This window comes from Panthera uncia (genome assembly GCF_023721935.1).
Source record: "Panthera uncia isolate 11264 chromosome E2 unlocalized genomic scaffold, Puncia_PCG_1.0 HiC_scaffold_19, whole genome shotgun sequence".
Taxonomy (NCBI): domain Eukaryota; kingdom Metazoa; phylum Chordata; class Mammalia; order Carnivora; family Felidae; genus Panthera; species Panthera uncia.
The window spans coordinates 9,327,140-9,345,362 of NW_026057588.1; the positions used below are offsets into that span (position 1 = coordinate 9,327,140).

General features: G+C 48.1%; 1 protein-coding gene across 6 annotated transcripts in view; it reads left to right on the top strand.

Annotated features, from left to right (window-relative positions):
• Window positions 1–14,951: 14,951 nt before the first annotated feature.
• The window catches only part of ZC3H4 (zinc finger CCCH-type containing 4), a 42,108-nt gene continuing 38,836 nt past the window's right edge, over window positions 14,952–18,223 (top strand). Inside the window, exons 1-2 of one of the 6 annotated variants that reach the window (XM_049621079.1) lie at window positions 14,952–15,051; window positions 16,165–16,330. In XM_049621079.1, the coding sequence (XP_049477036.1) occupies window positions 16,170–16,330 (161 nt within the window). In that variant the 5' untranslated portion in view covers window positions 14,952–15,051; window positions 16,165–16,169. The other 5 variants (XM_049621082.1, XM_049621081.1, XM_049621085.1 and 2 more) reach the window with 5 other exon arrangements.

The window sequence follows — 18,223 nt, forward strand, 5'->3', positions numbered from 1 at the left end:
TGGGTCACTCAGTCGGTTGAGCCTCCGACTTTGGCTCTGGTCATGATTTCACAGGTCATGAGTTCGAGCCCCGTGTCAGGCTGTGTGCTGACAGCTCAAGCCCGCTTTGGATGCTGTGTCTCCCTTTCTCTTCCCCTCCCCACTCACACTTTGTGTGTGTGTGTCTCTCTTTCTCTCTTAAAAATAAATAAACGTTTTGAGAGACAGAGAGTGAGTGGGGGAGGAGCAGAGAGACAGAGGGAGACACAGAATCCCAAGCAGGCTCCAGGCTCCGTGCGGTTAGCACAGAGCCAGATGTGGGGCTTGAAGCAGTAAACCTGAGCCCTAGTCGGATGCTTAACCCACCGAGCCACCCGGGCACTGCCCCCTCTTTATTTATGTATTTATTATTATTTTTCAAGTTTAAATTTTTTTAACGTTTATTTTTTCAGAGAGAGCACATGAGCAAGGGACGGGCAGAGAGAGAGGGGGGACACAGAATCTGAAGCAGGCTCCAGGCTCTGAGCTGTCAGCACAGAGCCGGATGGGGGGCTCGAACTCACCAACCAGGAGATTGTGACCTGAGCCGAAGTCGGACACCGACTGAGCCACCCAGGCGCCCCCACTGAATTCTGTGTTATGTGAATATCTCAGTAAAGCTTTAAGTAAAGAAAGACAAGAAATGGAAGCTTCCACTTTCCCTCCCTTGGGACACTTGATTTTAAGCTCAGCCTCCTTGCTAGGAAAAGCCAAAACAGCCCAGAGAGAAGCCTTCATGGAGAAGAGCCAAAGTTCCTGACCCTCAGGCAGGCGACAGCGCCAGGCGCCGGCCAGCACCAACTCGCTGGCCATGTGAGCGAGCCATCTCGGGAAGTATATCCTCTGGCAGCTGGTCAAGCCACCCCGGAGGGAGCAGATACGAGCCATTCCTTCCAAGCCCTGCCCAAAGTTCTGATCTGTAAGCAAAATCAAGGACCGCTGGCGAATTATACCACAAAGTTTTGTGATCACTTGTTACACAGCATTAGATTACCTGGACACTGCCCTCTACCAACTCTCTTCACACTTTCTTTTTTCTCCATAATGTTTCCTTCTCTCTCCCTCCCCCTGGTGTGCACCCTCTCACGGGGTCAAACAGGCGCTCTATCTTCCTCTTTCCTTCACCCCATTCTCTTCCTCTAACTCTCTTTCCCTTTCTCTGCCAACACTATCCATCTTTCTGATTTTAGTCTCTCTGACGAGCTCATTCTTTCTGTATTCCCTGAAGACGTCCTCTGGGCCCAGCCCTGTGCGAGGTGACACATAAACCCTGGGGGGGGGGGATATGTTGTCCTGTGGCATCACAGAAGATCTCTCAGAGGAAGTAATGACCGAGTGGAGATGTGGAGAATGATGACAAGTCAGGTGACCGAACCATGGTGACTGAGGGGGATAAAGGCGTCAATTAAGAAATCGGATGGTGGGGGCACCCAGCTGGCTCAGTCAGTAGAACATGTGACTCTTTATCTCTGGGTTGTGAGTTTGAGTCCCACGCTGGATGTAGAGATAACTTAAAAATAAAATATTTTAATTTTATTTTTTTTAATGTTTATTTATTTTTGAGAGAAAGAGACAGAGCATGAGCAGGGGAGGGGCAGAGAGAGAGGGAGACACAGAATCCGAAGCAGGCTCCAGGCTCTGAGCTGTCGGCACAGAGCCCAACATGGGGCTCGAACTCACCAGTCTTCCAGCTGTGAGATCATGGCCTGAGCCGAAGTCAGCTGCTTAACCGACTGAGCCACACAGGCACCCCAAAAATAAAATCTTAAGCAAGAAAAAGAAGCCAGATCATGAGTTGCCTTTTTTTTTTTTTAATGTTTATTTATTTTTGAGAGAGAAAGACACAGCGTGAGCTGGGGAGGGAGACACAGAATCCGAAGCAGGCTCCAGGCTCCCAGCTGTCAGCACAGAGCCCGATGCGGGGCTCGAACTCACAAACGGTGAGATCATGACCTGAGCCGAAGCGGGTTGCTCAACCAAGTGAGCCACCCAGGTGACCCTTGTCCTTTTTTTTAAGCCCTGAAAATCTATTTGTTAATTACAATATGTGACCGTTGTACTTTGAGGCAAATAGAGAATATAAAACATCAGTATCCTGAACGCTAAAGAAACAAGTCCAGAGTGAACATCACTTTGCTTAGAATGATTTGAGGCTGGAATGTCTGGGTGGTTCAGTCGGTTAAGCATCTGACTCCGGCTCAGGTCATGATCTTATGGTTTGTGGGTTCAAGCCCCTCGTTAGGTTCTGTGCTGACAACTCAGAGCCTAGAGCCCGCTTCAGATTCTGTGTCTCCCTCTCTCTCTGCCCCTCTCCTTCTCACCCTCTGTCTCTCAAAAATAAATAGATGTTAAAAAAAAAAAAAGAAAGAAAGAAAAGAAATGAGAGAGTTTGGAAAGTACACGTCTCTTCAAATCTGTATTGTTTCTTCCAAATATCGCTTGGCCCCCTAGGAAAGTCCGTTTTCTAAACATGACCTTACCCCTTATCCTAATCCAGAGGATGAGACAAGGATCCAGATGCCTTGAAGTTCAGAAACAGAATGAGAATAGGGGACACTATTTGGTAACTTTTATCTTATTTTATCACAATCTTAAAAAAAGTTTAATGTTTATTTATTTTTGAGAGAGAGAGCAGGGAAGGGACAGAGAAAGAGGGAGACACAGAATCCGAAGCAGGCTCCAAGCTCTGAACTGAAGGCACAGGGCCTGATGCAGGGCTTGAACTCACAAACCGTGAGATCATGACCTGAGCCGAAGTCGGACGCCTAATCGACTGAGCCACCCAGGTGCCCCACAAATTTTTTTAAGTAACCTCTACACCCAACGTGGGGCTCAAACTCACAACCCCGAGGTCAAGAGTCACATGCTCTACAGACTGAGCTAGCCAGGCACCCTACAAATTTTTATTTTGGAGATTTTCAAGCTTACAGAAAAAATAGTCCAATGAATATTCATATATCCTTTGAATAGATTCATTAATTTGAAATTTTGGCACATTCTCTCTCTCTCTCTCTCTCTCTCTCTCTCTCTCTGTCTGTCTCTCATACACACACACGCTTACCCATATACTTTTTAGCTAACCCACTTTACAGTTCGTCCTTCCAGGTCTTTAAGTCAATGCAGGGAAAAATTTTGAGAACCAGTCGGCCAGATTCTCTTACACACTTCCTGCATATGAAATGCCAAATATGCACAAATCCCTTCAACCGAAAGATTAATTCCAGAGGTCTGAGCCACTTGAAAATGTCTATATTTAACTCCAAATATTCGCTGGGTTAAACGACGCCAACGAAGGAAACGATTATCGCAACAAGGGCATGCAGTACGTTCTCCTGATTAGCGCTGAGGCCGATTGCATTTTGCACAGATGGCTACAGCCGTGTCTGTCTTCTATTCCCCATGCTCGATCTTCAGCAACCCCTCGACGCTACTCCCACCGAGAGGGTGCGGTGTGAACGCATCTTAATTTAGTTCATTATAACTTCAATGACCTTATTTCCGAATAAGGTCACGTTCTGAGGTTTCCGGAAGAACACGAATTGGGGGGTAGGCAAAAACTACTTAACCCGGTATGGGTACCAAGTAATTTGGCAGAGTTGGGGATGGTCAGTGGGTGGAAATAGGGCTTGGCTATGAGTTTATAATTCTTCTTTTTTTAACGTTTATTTTGAGAGAGAGAGAGAGAGAGAGAGAGAGAGTGCACGAGTGGGGTAGGGGCAGAGAGAGAAGGGAGAGAGAAGCCCAAGCAGGCTCTGCATTGACAGTGCAGTGCCCAATGTGGGCCTGGAACTCACTAACCTTGAGATCACGACCTGAGCCCAAACCAAGAGTCACACGCATGATCGACTGAGCCACCCAAGCGCCCCTGTATTTTTTGTTTAAGATTTTATTTTTATTTATTTATTTTTAATGTTTATTTATTTTTGAGAGAGAGAGAGCACAAGCGGGGGAGGTTCTGAGAGAGAGCGGGACAGAGAATCCGAAGCGGGGCTCCGCACTGACAACAGAGAGTCCGATCTGGGGCTCCGACCCACGAACTGTGAGATCGTGCCTCGAGCCGAAGTCAGACGCTTAACTGACTGAGCCACCCAGGCACGCCAAGATTTGTTTTTATTTTTATTTTTTATAATATACATCCAAATTAGTTACCATATGGTGCAACAATGATTTCAGGAATAGATTCCGTAAGCCCCTTCCCCATTTAGCCCATGCCCCCCTCCCCCAACCCCTCCAGCAACGCTCTGTTTGTTCTCTGTATTTAAGAGTCTCTTATGTTCTGCCTCCCTCCCTGTTTTTATATTATTTTTGCCTCCCTTCCCCTATGTTCATCTGTTTTGCATCTTAAAGTCCTCATAGGAGTGAAATCATATATTTGTCTTTCTCTTGTCTATTCGCTTAGCATAGCACCCTCCAGTTCCATCCACGTAGTTGCAAATGGCAAGATTTCATTCTTTTTGATTGCCGAGTAATACTCCATTGTATCTATATACCACATCTTCTTTTTTTATTTTTATTATTTTTCTTAAATCTTTTTTTTAATTTTTTTTAACGTTTATTTATTTTTGAGACAGAGAGAGACAGAGCATGAACGGGGGAGGGGCAGAGAGAGAGGGAGGCACAGAATCAGAAGCAGGCTTCCAGGCTCTGAGCCATCAGCCCAGAGCCCGACGCGGGGCTCGAACTCGCGGACCGTGAGATCGTGACCTGAGCTGGAGTCGGATGCTTAACTGACTGAGCCACCCAGGCGCCCCATATACCACATCTTCTTTTTTTTTTTTTTTAATTTTTTTTTCAACGTTTTTTATTTATTTTTGGGACAGAGAGAGACAGAGCATGAATGGGGGAGGGGCAGAGAGAGAGGGAGACACAGAATCGGAAACAGGCTCCAGGCTCCGAGCCATCAGCCCAGAGCCTGACGCGGGGCTCGAACTCACGGACCGCGAGATCGTGACCTGGCTGAAGTCGGACGCTTAACCGACTGTGCCACCCAGGCGCCCCAACCACATCTTCTTTATCCGTTCATCCATCGATGGACACTTGGGCTCTTTCCATACTTTGGCAATTGTCGATAGCGCTGCTATGAACATGGGGGTGCATGTGCCCCTTTGAAACAGCATACCTGGTAGTGCAATTGCTGGGTCGTAGGGTCGTTCTAATTTTAGCTTTTTGAGGAGCCTCCGTACCGTTTTCCAGACTGGCTGCACCAGTTTGTATTCCCAGCCAAGATTTTATTTTTAAGGAATTTCTGCACCCGATGCGGGGCTCAAACTTCCAACCCCAGAAGCAAGAGTTGCGTCCTCCACCTTCCGAGCCAGCCAGGCGCCCCTCCCGTCTTCTTTCTCAAGGCTGAATATGAATATGTCCCATTGTAAACTATAAACCACAGTTTGATTATCCATCCATCCATCCGTTCAGCAGACATTGGGGTTGCTTTTCAGCCTTCGACTAGTATCAGTAATGTGGCCATGCACGTGGTGTCCAAATATCTCTCTGAGACCCTGGTGAGACCATGGGATATATTCCCCGGGGGGGAGGGGGTAGTTTTGTTTTTTTTCAGCCACAGCTAATCGGAGCAGCTGCCAAAACTGAGACTTGGTCCCCGAAAGGGGGTGGAGAGCAGTTAGTCAATAGATCAGGCCCCGGGGTTTAGGGATTACATGATTACCTCCACCCAGGTGGCAGCTCCACTTTAACCACCTCGGTGGCTCTCAGCCCCACCTGCACATTAGGATTATCTGGGGACCGTTTCAGCAACTCTAGTGCCCGGGCCCCACCTTCGGAGACTGATTAATTGGTCTGGGGTGGAGCTGAGACGTTGGGATTTTTACAAAATGCTCCCCAGATGATTCTAAACACAGTCAGGATGGAGAACGCTGTAACAAAGGCACGTGTGGTGTCTTATTCCGGTCTCGATTCTTTTCCCGCCCCTTCCTGTCCGAACCGCGTAATTCTTAGGATTCTTTAAACGGCATCGGATTAGGGGCACTGGCTGGCTCAGTCAATGGGGCACGGCGCGCGATCTCAGGGTTGTGAGTTCGAGCCCTACATTGGGGGTAGAGATTACTTAAAAATAAAAATATTTAGGGGGGCCTGGGTGGCTCAGTCAAGTCGGGCGCCCGAATTCAGCTCAGGTCATGATCTCGCAGTCTGTGAGTTCAAGCCCTGCGTCGGGCTCTGTGCTGACAGCTCGGAGCCTGAAGCCTGCTTCGGATTCTGCGTCTCCCTCTTTCTGCCTCTCTCCTGCTCACACCTCTGTCTCTCTCCCTCAAAAAGTAAATAAACGATAAAAAAAAATTTTTTTTTTAAGTAAAAGTATTTAAGGGGCACCTGGGTGGCTCAGTCGGTTAAGCATCTGACTCTTGATTTCGGCTCAGGTCATGATCTCATGGTTCGTGGGATTGAGCCCCATGTCAGGCTCTGCACTGACAGTATGGCGCCTGCTTGGGATTCTCTCCCCCCCCCCCCCCCCCCCCCCCCCCCCAACTGCTCTCCCCTGCTCTCCCCCTCACACATGCTCCCTCTCTCTCTCTCTCAAAATAAAGAAACATAAAAATTTTTTAAAAATTAAAATCTTTGAAATAAATAAAATTACATTTAAAAAAATTAGGCAGCACCTGGCCAGTTCAGCCAGTGGAGCATGTGATTCTTGATTTCGAGGTTGTGAGATTGTGAGTTCGAGCCCCACATTGGGTGTAGAGATTGTTTTAAATAAATAAGTAAACTTGAAAAAATAAAAAATAAATGAATAAATAAAAACTAGCACGTTTGAATAGAAGTAAAGATAACCTTTATTACCTGTAATAAAATACATACATTTAATTATACAGATGGTGGATTTTTACATACATGAGATGTCATGGATCAAATTGTGTCCCTGCAAAAGATATGTTCAAGTACTTGTCCTTGGGACCTATGAATCTGATCCTATTTGGAAATGGGGGTCTTTGTAGATGTAATCAAATTAAGATGACATCATTAAGGGTGAGCTGTAGTCCAATATGACTGGTGTCTTTATAAGAGGAGGGAAATTTGAATACAGAAACCACAGGAAGAAGGGCCACTTGAAAATGAAGGTAGAGGGGAGCCAAGAGGCTTAATTGGTAGAGTACATGACTCTTGATCTCAGGGTGGTAAGTTCAGGCCCCACATCGGGTGTAAAACTTACTTAATAAAATAAAATAAAATAAAATAAAATAAAATAAAATAAAGTGGAATAGAATAGAATAAAAGCTCCTGGCTGGCTCATTTGGTGGAGCATGGGACTCCCAATCTCAGAGTTGTGAGTTTGCGCCCCATGTTGGGTATAGAGATTACTTTAAAAAAGAACATAAAATATTTACATTTTTAAAAATTTATTTATTTATTTTTGAGAGAGAGAGCGCACAAGTGGGGAAGGGGTAGAGAGGGAGAGACAGAATCCACAGCAGGCTCCAGGCTCCGAGCTGTCAGCACAGAGCCCGATGCAGGCTCAAACTTACAAGCCATGAGATCATGACCTGAGCTGAAGTTGGATGCTTGACTGACTGAGCCACCCAGGTGCCCCCGATGTTTATTTATTCTTGAGAGAGAGAGAGAGACAGAGACAGAGCGCAAGCCAGGGAGGGGCAGAGAGAGAGAGGGAGACACGGAATCCAAAGCAGGCTCCAGTCTCTGAGCCGTCAGCACAGAACCCGACGCAGGGCTCAAACTCACAAACTGTGAGATCATGACCTGAGCCAAAGTTGGATGCTTAACTGACGGAGCCACCCAGGTGCCCCTTAATCTCTATGCCCAATGTGGGGCTCAAACTTATAACCATGAGATCAAGAGTTGCAGAGGCACCTGGGTGGCTCAGTAGGTTAAACATCCGATTCTTGATTTCAGCTCAGGTCATGATCTCAGGGTCGGTGAGTTTGAGCCCCACGTGGGGCTCCAGGCTGACAGTGTGGAGCTTGCTTGGGATTCTCCCTCTCCTTCTCTGTCTGCCCCTCCTCTGCTCACTCACTCTCTCTCTCTCTCTCTCTCAAAATAAACAAACGTTAAAAAAAAAAAGAGTTGAATGTCTACTGACTGAGCCAGCAGGGTGGCCCTGGAGGGTAGAAGTTTGAAAGGAAGGTCTGAGCTCCTCTGAAGGCCCTAGGGAAGCAATCCTTGCCGCCTCCAGCTTCTGGTTGTTGGCCAACAATGCTTGGCTCGTAGATTACTCCAATCTCTGCTTCTTCTGTCACATGTTGTCTCCCTGTGTGTATCTTTGTGTCTCTTCTCTTCTTGGAAGGATACCAATCATATCGGGGTAAGGGCCCACCCTACTCCAGTGTGACCTCATCTTATTTTTATCGATCATCTCTTTAGTGACCCTGTTTCCAAATAAGGTCACGTTCCGAGGTTTCAGGAAGAATGTGAATTTGAGGGGAGGGAAGCACTATTTAACCCATTACAGGTACAAGTATATATTCTTTTTTTTTTTAACATATATTTTTTAATTTGAGAGAGAGAGAGCAGGGTAGAGGGGCAGAGGGAGAGACAGAATCTCCAGCAGGCTCTACACTCAACTTGGAGTGTGACGTGGAACTTGATCCCATGACCCTGGGATCATGACCTGAGCTGAAATCAAGAGTCAGACAGATGCTCAACCTACTTACACCCAGGTTCCCCCCCTTTTTTAATATATATACTTTAAAGTTTATTTATTTTGATAGACAGAGAGAGAGAGAGAGGGAGAGAGAAAGGGAGGAAGTGTAGGAGGGGCAGAGAGAGAGAGAGAGAGAGAGAGAGAGAGAGAAAATCCCAAGCAGGCTCCACACTGTCAGTGAGGAGCCCGATTTGGGGCTCAATCCCATGAACCTTGACATCATGACCTGAGCTGAAATCAAGAGTCTCACACCTAACCGACTGAGCCACCCAGGCATCCCACAAGTGTATATTCTTAAATGTGTAACAACATATATAGAAATAACTATGTATGTATATGTATGGAGCTAGGTAGTTAACTAGCTAGATGAAACAAATGTGGTATTTGATTAAAAATAAACGAAAATGGGTGCCTGGTGGCTCATTCGGGCATCTGACTTTCTTTTTAATTCTTTTTATTTTTAGAGACAGAGAGAGAGAGGAAGGGAAAGCACGAGAGCACTAGCAGGGGGGAAAGAGAGAGAGAGAGAGAGAGAGAGAGAGAGAGAGGGAGAGAGGGAGAGGCAGAGAGATTGAGAGGGGATCCTGAGCAGACTCCACACTGAGTGTGGATCCCATAACCCTGGGATCATGACCTGAGCTGAAATCAAGAGTTGGACACTCAGGGCGCCTGGGTGGCTCAGTCGGTTGAGTTTCCAACTCTTGATTTCAGTTCAGATCATGTCCAGCCCAGCATCAGGCTCTGTGCTAAGCAGGGAGCCTGCTTAGGATTCTCTCTCTCTCTCCCTCTACCCCTCTCCCCCCTCCCTGGCTCTTGCCAGTGCGGGTTTACTCACTCTCTTTAAAAAAAAAAAAAAAGTCATTGGTGTGGGCACCTGGGTGGCTCAGTCAGTTAAGTGTTGGACTCTTGATCTCGGCTCAGGTCATGATCTCACAGTTTGTGAGTTGCAGTCCCATATAGGGACTGCTAGGGGTTCTGTTTCTCCTCTTTGCCCCGCCCCCACTTGTGCTCTATCAAAAATATAAATAAATAAACTTAAAAAATTGATAAGCTATCAGAGTTGGGGGGACGGTCAGTGGGTAGGTGTAAGGAACTGAATTTCCCTGACTTTATAATTCTTTTCTTTTTTACGTTTATTTATTTATTTTCAGAGAGAGAGTGCGAGAGAGAGCAGGGGAGGGGCAGAGAGAGAGAGAATCCCAAGCAGGCCCCAGCTGTCAATGCAGAGCTGGATATGGGGCAGGAACTCATGAACCGGGAGATCACATGACCTGAGCCCAAATCAAGAGTCAGACATTTAACCCACTAAGCCACCCAGGCACCCCAAGTTTGTAATTCTTTTTTTTTTTTTAATTTTTTTTTTAACGTTTATTTATTTTTGAGACAGAGAGAGACAGAGCATGAACGGGGGAGGAGCAGAGAGAGAGGGAGACACAGAATCGGAAGCAGGCTCCAGGCTCTGGGCCATCAGCCCAGACCCCGACGCGGGGCTCGAACTCACGGACCGTGAGATCGTGACCTGAGCCAAAGTCGGACTCTCAACCGACTGAGCCACCCAGGCGCCCCCCAAGTTTATAATTCTTGAAGCTGGGTGATAGGTATATGAAGGTTCATTTTACACTTTCCTCTATTTTTGTGTATGTTTGAATTTTTCCATAATAGAAAGTTTTTTAAAACCCTTATTTTAATGTTCCGAATCTAAAACTCTTAAACTATGCTGTGCTACTTTCCAATCCTAGGGGAAAATGCCAGTGACAGGATCAAACAACCTCTTTGTGCACAAGAGATGTTTCGAAGTCTGGAATGGCCATGCAGCAGAGGGCTATATCAAACGTCTGTTGGATAAGACTTTGGAGATAAACACTTTTGCTGAGTTGTCTTGTATTGTTAAAGTGAAATGTTCAGGGGTCATAGAAATAAAAATAAAGGGAGTCAAGCTATTTTGAAGAACTAAAACTGATTCTTAGCATTAAATGATTTATTAGTTATTATATTGACCTTGAAATGACCCTGAAGATCCATGGCAATGACCTGAGCTATCTCCTGTGAGTATGCAGTAACTCTTGTGAACAGTAACTTTGTGGAAAAGGACTGAAAATCAAGCAACCTGGTCTATAAATTATTTTCTCCTGGACCTCTAGACTCATTAAACATCTAAAAGGGTTCCTTTTCCCACTCCCCCTTATAGTTTTATAAAGCTTACAAAGAAAATTTCATGTAATGGTAGGTTCTCAAATTTGGGGGTATATATGTTCTTAAACTTTTTTTTTTAAGGTGAAATTCACATTAAAAAAAAGAAATTTACGTAACTGAAAATTAACCATTTTATCTTATTTTTTTTAGTTTATTTTTTATTTTGAGACAGAGAGCAGGGGAGAGGTAGAGAGCGAGCGAGAGAGAGAGAAGAGAGAGAGAGAGAGAGAGGGAGAGAGAGAATCCCAAGCAGGCTCTGCACTGACAGCTCAGAGCCTGATGTGAGGTTCGAACTCATGAACCTTTCAATCAGACCTGAGCCAAAATCAAGAGCCAGACACAACTGACTGAGCACAACTGGCTATAATTTTGTTCATTAGGTGACCATTTATTACCCAGAGTCAGGTTGGGCCCTGTGCTGTCATTCTATCATCCCTGGTCCCTGTCCTCTAGTGTCAGTAACAACTCCTTTATTGTTGTGATGTCCCAAAAGGTCCCTGCAAACTTCCAAAATGTCCTCAAGGGTGCAATACTCTCCCCTTGAGAATTAAAAAAAAAAAAAAAAAAAAAAAAAAAAAAAAAAAAAAAAAAAAAGCCAACAGGAATTTCCCACAATAAGTCCCAAAATGTCCTCTAGGGGGCAACATCATCTCCTTGAGAACTAGGTGGAACCACGATCTAGCCTGGAGTTCATTACCCTCCATTTCCCAATAAAAACAGGGTTGGATTAGCAAGGAAGGTAGAGAAAATAGCTATTGGTTGGCAGTCAGCAAGATACCATAATGCCTCCCTTTGGCCAATGGTCTCCTCCTTTCTTCCCTAGTTACTTCCACGGGCCGGAGCCAGCTTCTGGCATTTCTTCCACACCGTGTAGTGACTTCTCTGTAGAGCCATCCCTGTGACTAGAAAAACAAAATCTTTTGCCAGAATAATGATGTTCCCAGAGTAGAAAGAAATAGGTGCCAGGGAAGCATTGGTCACTTATGGGCATCACAGAAGTTTCCATCTCAGAGAAATACAAGGATCTGCCAAGCTTGGAGACATTTTGGAGGTCCAGATGAACTTTGGAAACGATGGGCAAGTTGGTAAAACATGCAACCTTCCTCCACAACCTCCCCACACCACACCCCCCACACACCTGGCACACATGGGCACGTGCGTGGGCACACACACAGATACACACACGTGCACACACACAAAGCCACGTTTGGTAGCTCTGTTGGAATCTTAGAGGCAATTTGTATCATGACCGGGAGACTTGCTCTCACTGATCAGCAAAGAAAGCTCTAAGGTATACAAAAGAAGGTTCTTTAGATATATCGCCCAAGATGTATTGCAAAAGACTGCCAGCTGGGTCTTCCAACCCAGCCATCCAGGGGGTCCTCAAAAGTGGCAAATATACTACAATTTACTTGTCTGTTCTCCAATCGATGGGTATTTAAGGTGTTCCCAGTTAGGGACTATTTTGACTAGCGCTGCTGTGAACATTCTTTTCATGCCTTTTGGTACACATTTGTTGGATATATACATTCGGGTGGAATTCTTGAATCATAGAGTAAGCTTCCTTTCAGCGGGAGTTGATATCGCCAAGCCATTTTCCAAAGGGATTCTAAGGGAGATCCTGTGTTTCTCCTCTACTCTAACATTCTATACTTCTCTACTCTGGTCGCCAAATGCCTGGAGGCTTTCCCACACCAAGCGGTTCTGCAACTGGGGGGATACCAGCTGAAGTTCAATTCCGTTCCGATACTATCTACCCGGAGTTAGCATGAGACCCCGTTGGTTTAAGAGCTCATTCCCACAAGATTGCCCACCCCCAGCTTCAGCCTCAAATTGGAAGCACTTCTGATTGACTGGGTATAAATCAGATGTTGCCACAACCCCTTTCTCTGTTTTCATTAATTTGCTACAGTGGCTCACAGAAGTCAGGAAAATAGTCTACCTACTAGACTACTGGTTTGTTACAAAGGATATTAAAGAATATGAATGAACAAGGGGCGTCTGGGTCGCTCGTCGCTCTGTCCATTGAGCATCCGACTTCAGCTCAGGTCACGATCTCATGGTTTGTGAGTTCAAGCCTCATATCAACTCACTGCTGTCAGCATGGAGCCCACTTCCTATCCTCTCTCTCTGCCCCTCCCCCATTCAAGCGCACATGCGCGCACTCCCTCTCAAAACTAAAACATAAAAAAAAAAAAAAAAAAAAAAAAAAAGAACAGGAATGAATTTAACTCATTAATGAGCGAACCAGCAGAAAAATTGAGCTGGTTCAAGTTGGAGATGAGAAATGTGTATGCATAAAAACAAATGCAGGAATTAGGTTGGAAAGTTTGCTACAAAATTGATTAATACCATTCAAGGTCGTCTTTCCTACCAGACCAAAAATCCTTTGAAACTTGAGAATCTTCCATAACTTCTCAGAGTCTAGACCCCAATCAACAATTACATAGTAAGTCAAAGTGACATTTAGAATGTTAGGGCGGGGGCGCCTGGGTGGCTCAGTCAGTTAAGCATCGGACTCTTGATTTCGGCTCAGGTCATGATCTCACGGTTTCATGAGCTGGAGTCCTGCATGGGCTCTGTGATGACAGTGTGGAGCCTGCTTGGGTTTCTCCCTCTTTCTTTGCCCCTCCCCTGCTTGCGCTCTCTCAAATAAACTTAAAAAAAAAAAAAAAAAGTCAGAAGGGCTTGGTAGGCAATGTTAGTGGTCTAGTAAGACTCTGAAAAGGCATGGAGAAACCTTCCTGCCTCATGAGACTTGTTGATCTTTTCATTTTTCTCATTACCTAAAAGCAGACAGCCCTCTAGAATTCTGGAATGGCCTGCTGAAGCTTCAGAGATGGCCAGCTGGAGACCACAGCTTGAAAGGACAGACCACCGTGTGGTCTAGTCTTAACCAGTGTGGTTTCATCCATCGCTAGAATACATGGGGTTCAGAAAACAAGGCACAGAAGGGGAAAGACAATTCGCAGTATTTTTCTTTCCATTCTCATAATCCTGCTCTACCAGTCTTGTGTTAAAGAAACCTTTCGGACAATTTTGTTAAAAGCGCGTGCCAACATTTTATTGCAATGATGCATGCAAAGAAAAAAAAAGTCTCTTGTAGGTGAATTAGAAATGTATTCTTGGTATGGACATTTTAGGGGAGAAGTGAATGGTTAAATAACTATCATTAAACTAGAGGCTAGATCCAGAAAGTAAATAAAACTAGATCCAGAACATAAGAAAGGAAAGATGAAGATTAGGAGTCTTGATTGGCAGGCAGTAGTTCCTCAGAACAAATTTCATAACCATCAAAATTCACTCGAAATGGCTTAAATCTTTTTTATCAAGAAAGCTAATTACTTCACTGAAGGAGATTGTTATAAATTACTCACAAAGAGCGTATGTCCCAGACTAGTTTGCGGGCATTTTTTTTTTCTTCTTTCATGGTAGGATTAATAGACCAAGAAGTAATTTGGCGCCTTTACCTCCAGATTTATCTTTCATGCTGCACTGGTTTTCTTTCTGTTCCCGGAACCTAAATGGTCCATACCTCGTCAGGCTCTGAAATAAGCTTTTCCTTGGCTTGGAACTTTCTCTTCTCCTTCCCATCTCCACTTAAACAACCCTGTCCTGGGCGCCCCCTTTAACACCTCATTTAATAGAGGCTCTCTTCTAACTTCCAGTTCCTTTCCCCTGGGGCATTATCGGTTTTTAAGCTCCAGGAAGCTAGAAACTGTTCCCATCGACCATCACAGAGCTTGACACTGTACAAGGAGCTCATAAAAGCACAGAACAAAGATCCTTGGATATAAACCGGCCTCAACGAATTTTTGCAGTAGGCAACGGAATGCCCCACACGGACTAAAATTCTTGAGGCGCTCTTTACGGCTGATATTACGTTCCTGAGACAACTATTTAGACGCCAGGATTGTCTGCATCCGTTAAATGAGAATAGTAGTTCCTCCCAGCGGAGTTTTGAGGATCAAAAGATTGTAGGTCGTTTGCACACCGTTTGAACCCGGTCAGTCGCTCCCACGTGTAACATTTATCTTGAGCCTTCCCGATAACCTACGCTCCAAGCTCTTAAACTTCCCGGAGGCAGTACCAAGGCCCGCCCCTCTCGCACCGCCCCAGGGAGACGTCACTGACCGAGGTTTCTAATGACGTCAGCTCCGGACCTGTTCGGCTCCATCCTCCCCTTCTCCGGAAACCTACAACTCACGGCACCCGGCCTCCAGCTTTCGGTTATTTTTTTTTTTTCTTTCTTTCCGTAGCTCGAATTCTTTCCCTCCCATTCTTCCACCTAAAACTTTAGTCTCTTCCCGCCTTCCCTCAAGCTGGTAATTTTCGGTTCTTGCCGCTTGCGCTCGGGTGCATTTCCCAGCCTTTTGCTCTGTTAATCGCCTCCCGAGCCCCGCCCTTCAGCCTTTCCCGTCTAAATTCCTCTTTCGGCTAGTTCCGCCTCCTGCCACCCGCCTCCGACACCGCCTTCGGCTCCTTCCGGATCATCGCAGTTCCTTGCCTTCCCCCCCCCCCCCCCCTCCCCCCCGTCCTGGTCCCGCTTCGGCTATCTCCGGCTCCCGCGACTTTCCATCCATTCTCTAGCCACACCCCCATCACCAACCTCGGCTTTTTCCGTCTCTCGCTCCTCTGCCTTCGGCTTTTTCCGCCTTGCCTCGACCTCACTCCCTCCCTTCGGCTCTTTCCGCCGGCCTTCGGGAGAAGGCCTGTGCCCCTCTCCTCCACGTGACGCGGCCTCCGCCTCCGCCTCCCAGTTCCCCCTCCCACCTCGCCCTTCCTCCCGCCTCAGCCTCTCGGCTCCTCCAGGCCGGGCCGCCATTTTGTGTGAATTTCTGACTGCGGCGGGGGCCGAGCAGCCGGGGCACCTAGGGCGGGCAGACAGACAAGACAGTCGGCCCGTCTCCGCGGCCCGTTTCCTCCCTCCCTAAAATCCTTTTTTTTAACCCCCCTCGCTCGCTCTCCTCTTCTCCCCTCCCCCCTCGCTTGCTCCATCGCGCGCGGCCCGCGCTAATTACACCCAACCACCCACCAGTGTCCGTGTCTCCCGGGTCCCCCACCTCCGGGCCCGCGGGGGAGGTGTGTGTGGGGGCTCTCGCCCCGATGAGGGCCCCGTGCCCGTGAGCGAGTGACCCCAGGGGCGGGCTGCGGAGAAAGGCGGCGAGCGGCCCGCCGAGGCCTAGGCCGCGCGGCCTACGCGGAGGTCGGCGCAGAGGTGATTCCGAAACCGAAAAACTATATACCCATTCCTATCAGGAGCCCTCAGAGCTGAAGTGTGCCCCTCCCGCCACGCCCAAGCAGTCCTTTTTCGTGCATTAACATCCCCTCCCCCCCCAAAGGAACTATGGAGGCCGCGCCCGGGACCCCCCCGCCGCCACCATCAGAGTCGCCGCAGCCGCCATCGCCGCCGCCGCCATCAACGCCTTCGCCTCCTCCGTGTTCCCCCGACGCCTGCCCGGCCACCCCGCACCTCCTCCACCACCGCCTCCCGCTCCCTGACGACAGGTCAGGCCCCCGGCCCGGCCGGGGCAGCGTCCCCGGGGGGAGGAAGAGGAGGAGGAGGAGGAAGGGGGGCGGCCGCCATGTTGGGCCGGGCCGCGGAGGAGGAGGAGGAGGAGGAAGGGCGGGGTCGGTGGGTGTCTCTCGCTCGCTCGCTCTTTCTCGCTTGCTTTCTCTCCTGGCCTCATGCGTTTCCCCCCCCTCGCGGCGCTCGCCCGCTCTCCCTCGCTCTCGCTCTGTCTTTTTTGGGCGCCATGCTGAGGGGAAGGTGAGGAGGCGCCCCCCGGACCCCCGCGCCCGCCCGCCCGCCCTGGGGAGGGGGCGCTGTGGGGGGGGCTGCGGAGGCCCACGGGGGTCCTGGCTGCCCCAGCGCCCGGAGCTGGCAGCCATGGGCCCGCCTGCCCGTCGCCTGGCTTCGGGGAAGGGGATGGGGGAGGGGCTCCCGGACCCTTTTTGGGGGGGGGGGGATCTCGAGTAGTAACCCCGCTCTTAGGGATTTGGGAGTTGGGGGTTTCCAGCCCCTGGCAGTATCCTTTCTCCTGGGGGAGGTGTGCCCTGCCCTACTTGGAGAGGTACCCTAGTTTAGGCAGAAAGTGGGGGTTCGTTCAGTTCTAGCTCCATCCTTTTAGTGGGGGGGGGTCCTTTGGGTGGGGGCTCTCGCACTTTTTTTTGGCGGGAGGGATTTCCTAGCTATTACCTAGAGGGCAAATTTGGTTGGGGGGGGGGGAATCTCTAATTCCTTCGATGGAAGCCCCTTTCTCTTTTGCGGGGAGAAGCCCCCTCCCCGTGTTTTTCCTTGAAGGCAGGGGTCCTCTCGTTTTTCGTAGGTAGGTGATGCGTTTTTGGCGAGGGGGGTGGGGGGGTGAGGTTTGCTTTACCCTGCCTTGGAGGGGAGAGGAAGTTGGTCTCTTCTTTCTCATGGGGTTCCCTCCTCTTTCGGGCTAAAATGGGGCGCCATCCCTTCCGGGGGAGAAAACGAGATTTGTTTTTTTTTTGTTTTTTTTGTTTTTTTAATTTTGTGCTTTTGCAGGGGGTGAAAGGGAGTGCCCCCCTTCCCCTTTTATGAAGTGCGAAATGGGTTTGCCCCACGCCCTTCTCTGGAGGGTGATAAAGGGGCCAGCCAGCCTGGCGCGTTTTAGAGCGAGGTTGGGGCCCCTGTTTCCCCTGCTCCAGCAGAGGGTTGGGGTGCAGGGTTTGCCCTCCCTTTCCTGGCGGGGCAGGGGAAGAGGTGTCTAGAGAGTGGATTGGGAAATGGAAGGAGGTTTTCAAGCGGCAGGAAAGGCAGCCTGAGAAGGAGTGGGGGTGGGGAGGGGAAAAGATCGAGCTGGACAGATGGCTGCCCCATAGCAGCCCGGGCTGGGGAGTCGCGGGAGGACCCTCCCCTAGATTGGGGTCTTAGCGAGGGCTTCCTTGCCAGGCACCACGGCCCCTTCTCCCCACTGCCACCTCCCCTTTTCCCTTTCTCCTTCACAGACCATACTTTGCCTTTTAAAAGAAATGCCACCCACATTCAGAGACACAAGTGCAGCAGTTTGGTGAGCTTTTAAAAAAAAATTTTTTTTTTTGTTTTTTTTTTTTTGTTTTTGTTTTTGTTTTCTGTTTTGTTCTAATTAAATGTATCGTCCTGGGAATCGCAGCCCATCGCAGCCTGACTCCAGTTCAAGGAAATAAACAGATTAGCAAAGGTCTGTGCGCTAAGCCCACGTTGGGCTTCCGGGCCCCCTCTGGGGGGCAGGTGCATTACTCAAAGGTGCTTACACGCTTTATTCGACCTCTAAGGAGTTCTCTTATGTCAGAAGTGTATGTCTTACAATGGGTTGGGATGGTAAGTAGCCTCTTTTATTGAGTAATTCAATTATCTCCCTCTTTTTGTCCCTTTCCTGCCTGCCTTCCTCCTGC